Source organism: Sinocyclocheilus anshuiensis, unplaced genomic scaffold (genome assembly GCF_001515605.1).
Source record: "Sinocyclocheilus anshuiensis isolate Anshui unplaced genomic scaffold, SAMN03320099.WGS_v1.1 scaffold1056, whole genome shotgun sequence".
Lineage (NCBI taxonomy): Eukaryota > Metazoa > Chordata > Actinopteri > Cypriniformes > Cyprinidae > Sinocyclocheilus > Sinocyclocheilus anshuiensis.
The window spans coordinates 84387-88715 of NW_015551059.1; the positions used below are offsets into that span (position 1 = coordinate 84387).

Genomic DNA, 4329 nt, shown 5'->3' on the forward strand with positions numbered 1-4329 from the left:
CGTTATAGGTATTGGGTTTCTTCTGCGGGGTGTATTTGGAGTTTCTCTGGCCCTCGGATGGAGATTTACTGCTGATCACAGAACCGTGCTTCACTGACAAGATGCGCATGACAATCACAGCTTCTGCCTAATCGCGATTTATCGCGCGTTAAATATCGCATGCGATTAATCGTGCAGCCCTACTCTGAATCTGGTTCTTTGTGCTTACCACTGATGGTAGTTTGTGCTGACAGATGATGTGAGTGTAATATGATGATCCATCCCATAGTATTTTAGTAGAATACATTTCTAGAGTCTTCATTTGACTCATATGAACTGTCACTTTGAGAAAAACTTTTTGGACTATCTATTTTTGGATGCATTTGGTTGTGTGGCCATTTAATTCAGACATGATTTTGAACTTTGGCATCACAGGCAGCTATTCACGGAGAGCATTGGGAGCCCATACTGCCACGCACAGAGCCACCAAAGCGTGTTGGGAATAGCATCAAAGAACCTCCTCAAAACCCTCCACCTCGGCCTCCTCCTGAACTCCGCCGGAAGAAAGCAGATAAACTAGAGCCTGCTGCGTATGACAATCCCATGTCTGTGACCATCAATGAATAAGGATTCCATTGTGAAAACAGTTACCTATTATTCAAGGAGGCTTCAGCAATAAGTAACTGTATGATATGAAACATTTATGATGAGTTTACTAATAAACTGCATCAAGACAGAGAGAGAGAGAACTGGCACTGATTTGTATCATGTTTATTTAATATCTATGCTGTGAAACTCTTGATCAATTTGAAACATCCCAGTTATTATTGTTACTAATAGAGAAGCAATTTTTATGTAAGAGAATTTTTTATCATTAATATAATCATAGAAGAAAAATATAATTTTACTGGGATGCTGTTAAAATGTTAACAGTGATTGTGTATATTTACCTCAAGAGAGTGTATATAGTTATGTCTTCATTTGTACTTACAATAAACTCAGGATGCGCTTCATTCAATCATTTATGTCATCTATAGAGTTACAATATTGCCAAGTTTAATTTCCTTTTTTATGTGTTGTTTGTATGTATAACCTAATGCTGTGTTATTTCATTTACAAATAAATTTTTTAAATGTATGGACATTTTTCTTCCTAAATGCATGTCATCCTGAAATGTCTATATTCATAACTTAAAAATTCACAAACGCATTGCACAAACGCATAATGGTCATTATATTATGGAAGAAGGTAAAACACGTCTTCATGTTTTCATAATCCTCCATTACTCAACAAGGAACAAGGAAGTTCATCTTGCTCAAAGAAAAATGAAACTCATTTTCTTTTGTGTTCGTTTGATGATGACTTGTTTCTTTGATGTCTGATGTTAATTTCATCGTCATGTACAATGAAGAAATAAGTGCTGTAGGCTGAAAAGATCTGATTGTGACCATCAAACAGACAAAATTCTCTGAAAATCAGTTCTGGTCTATGACATAGGAGCGTTAAAGGTTTTGAACTTTCTGAGCATGACTGCCCAGTAGCATATTCAATTGTTCATTTCATTTAATTTCATCTCATCAAACTTTGACAGACAAAATATTAAGTTCTTCCATGCTTGGTTACTGTATGTTAGATACATACAGTAAATGTGTGTATCTGCTGATGCATGTGGACAATACTACTTCGACTATATACATTTATGCTTAGTCATTTGTTGTGAACTAGTGATTCGGGGCGCAAATCAAATTTGTAGTTAATTGTCTTTTATCGGCCTGATTATTAGCTCCCATGAAACAAACAGATCAAGCCCTACAATTTAGTAAAATAACGCATATTATACAGAAACTTCATATTTGTAGTAAATCATTTTGTGAAGCAATTGGTGCAACTGATTAAAAAAAAAGTTTTTAAAAGCTTTATCGACTAACTGAGATTAAAAAACTTGATATCATCAAAAGGGAACTAGGCAGAATCCTACTAAAGATGTTTGTAAACATTGGGTCAGAGAGGACTGCATAAATATATGTTATCAGGATCATAGGTTCCCCATATATATATCATCATAAGCATAAGCAACACATGAAAAAGGGGTCCTATGTTCCCCAGATGTATATAGCAAATAAGGAACTCATGAAAATGGATCTGTTCCCCATATGTATATCACATAAAGAACATATGAATAAGGGTCCTATGTTACACATATAATAGCACATAAGGAACACAAGAAAAAGGGTTCTATGTTTCCTGTGTCCTTTGTTCACCAGTTCAGTGGTCTGTTAAGACATCAAGTTCATCAGATCAAGACCCCTGTAGACTTCGTGGAGGACTGTTATGAAATCATTTGGAAAGTTTTTAGAGAAGTAGATGTTCAGTGCAGCTGGCTAAGTGTATATGATAACTGAATCTTGAGTGATTAGATATTAGCCTATTTGGGAAACATGGGACCCTGGGAGCAACGATACCAACTGGGTATAATCACAGTATGATTCAGCGTCCACAATTAGACAAACACGTGACGAAGCACTTCAAAGGGGTAATGGCAAGATGTGGAAAGATGTGATTTCTATAAAAGTTGGCTGTAGAAAGCTGTTTTTAAAAAATAGGCGCTGCACAACTAGAGAAAACAAAGAAATGGTTGTGACGAGAAAAAGGGAGGAAACACCCATAATGCACTGGGCTCGATAAAACTATCCATAGACATAATAAATGTATTGGCCCTGTCCCAAATGGCATACTTCATGTGTATTTGTGCTCTTGCACACTTCCAGTGGCTGCCGTGTGTGTGTATCAGTCCACGAGACCGTAGGGTGTCCCATTCACCATTTTAGCTTTTAGAAGGGTGCTCGCAAGCGCCCCCTTTGCAGACGCTGTGCACCTTCGATGCTCACTTCTGCCGAGCCTGCACTGAAATGAGCTCTGCAGCAAACTTCTACCCGACAGTCAAAGCAGCATTACATCATGAAAGTGTGGACTCAAAGGAAGGGTGCTTCTCAAACAGGAGGACACATCCTAGTAAGGCTGCATATCTTAGAACAGGGGTTCAGGTTCAGAGTTGGAACTGAACTCTACATGTAGGTAGATCTCCAGGAACAGGATTGGGCATCTCCGCCTTAGAAGGCCTGGTCTAGGAAAGACCGTTTGAGAAGCACCTGAAGACAGGGCCATAGATACCTCATTGGCCACATTGGCCAATTGCTGAGATTCGTCAATGAACTACATTGATACTGGCAAGACTGTGTTATAAAAAAAATACAAGTAAACAGAGGAGCTGCAGTTTTTTTCTGGATAAAACAAAATTTGTTCTTTCTCCGAGGTTTTTTCTCCATTCTGTCACTGATGGAGTTTGGGTTCCTTACCACTGTTGCCATTTAGTTTGCTTAATTGGGGACACTTAATATTTGGCAATATTATTGACTTATTGACTATTGGATGAGAACTGAACTGAACTGATTTGGGTGATTACATCACTCTTTTCTCCATAGATGCTTTATAGATCAATTAAACTCATTTCATAATTGATGGACTTTTCACAGTTACTGAACTGAACTGAATCAACAGTAAACTGATTTCAACTGAATAATGTCAGTTTATATTGTCTTTATAAAGTTGCTTTACAGCAAAATTGAATTTTGTTTGTATCACTGAATCACTGTTTTGTTTATCACTAAAGCTGCTTTGAAACAAAGTGCATAAAATGAAATAAAGTCTTTTTTATTGTGGAAATGACTTTTTCTGTCTTCAATCCCAATATCTTAGCTTTTCTTGAGCTTTAGGTGAGAACACAGCTCATTCCCTTTGAAATACCGGGAAACATCAAAATAATACATATTTAAGTACTGATAATAACTGACCATTATTGAGAAAATGGAATAAACTCAGCAAATACACATCAAATAGTGACACACTGGCAGTCTGCTTTTAATTATTTTATAGCACTAAACAGATACAGATACAGTTGTGCTCAAAATTATTCATACCCTTGATAAATATGATCAAAGAAGGCTGTGAAAATAAATCTGCATTGTTTATCCACTTGATCTTTCCTAAAAAATTTAAAAAACTAACCTTTAATTAAAGTAAAAAAAAAAAAAAATCACATTATGAAATAAATATTTTTCTCTAATACAGTAAGAGGATGTGTGTCTATATCGTCCTAATGCACGGTGAGGAGGAGAGTTTGAGTGGCCAAAGACTCCAAGGATCACAGCTGGAGAACTGCAGAAAATAGTTGAGTCTTGGGGTCAGAAAGCCTAAAAAAAAACAACAACAAAAAAACAATGTTGTTTGGGAGGGTTTCAAGAAAAAACTAGAAAAGAAAATGCTCTCATCCAAAAACAAACTCCAGCATAT

The 4329-nt window shown here is 36.5% G+C and overlaps 1 protein-coding gene across 1 annotated transcript in view; it reads left to right on the forward strand.

The window, feature by feature from the left end:
* The window catches only part of cyba (cytochrome b-245, alpha polypeptide), a 3490-nt gene extending 2438 nt beyond the window's left edge, over positions 1 to 1052 (forward strand). The window contains exon 6 of the mRNA XM_016451812.1: positions 415 to 1052. Coding sequence (XP_016307298.1) covers positions 415 to 606 — 192 coding nt within the window. The 3' untranslated portion in view covers positions 607 to 1052. The remainder of the gene's footprint in view (positions 1 to 414) is intronic.
* Positions 1053 to 4329: the final 3277 nt, after the last annotated feature.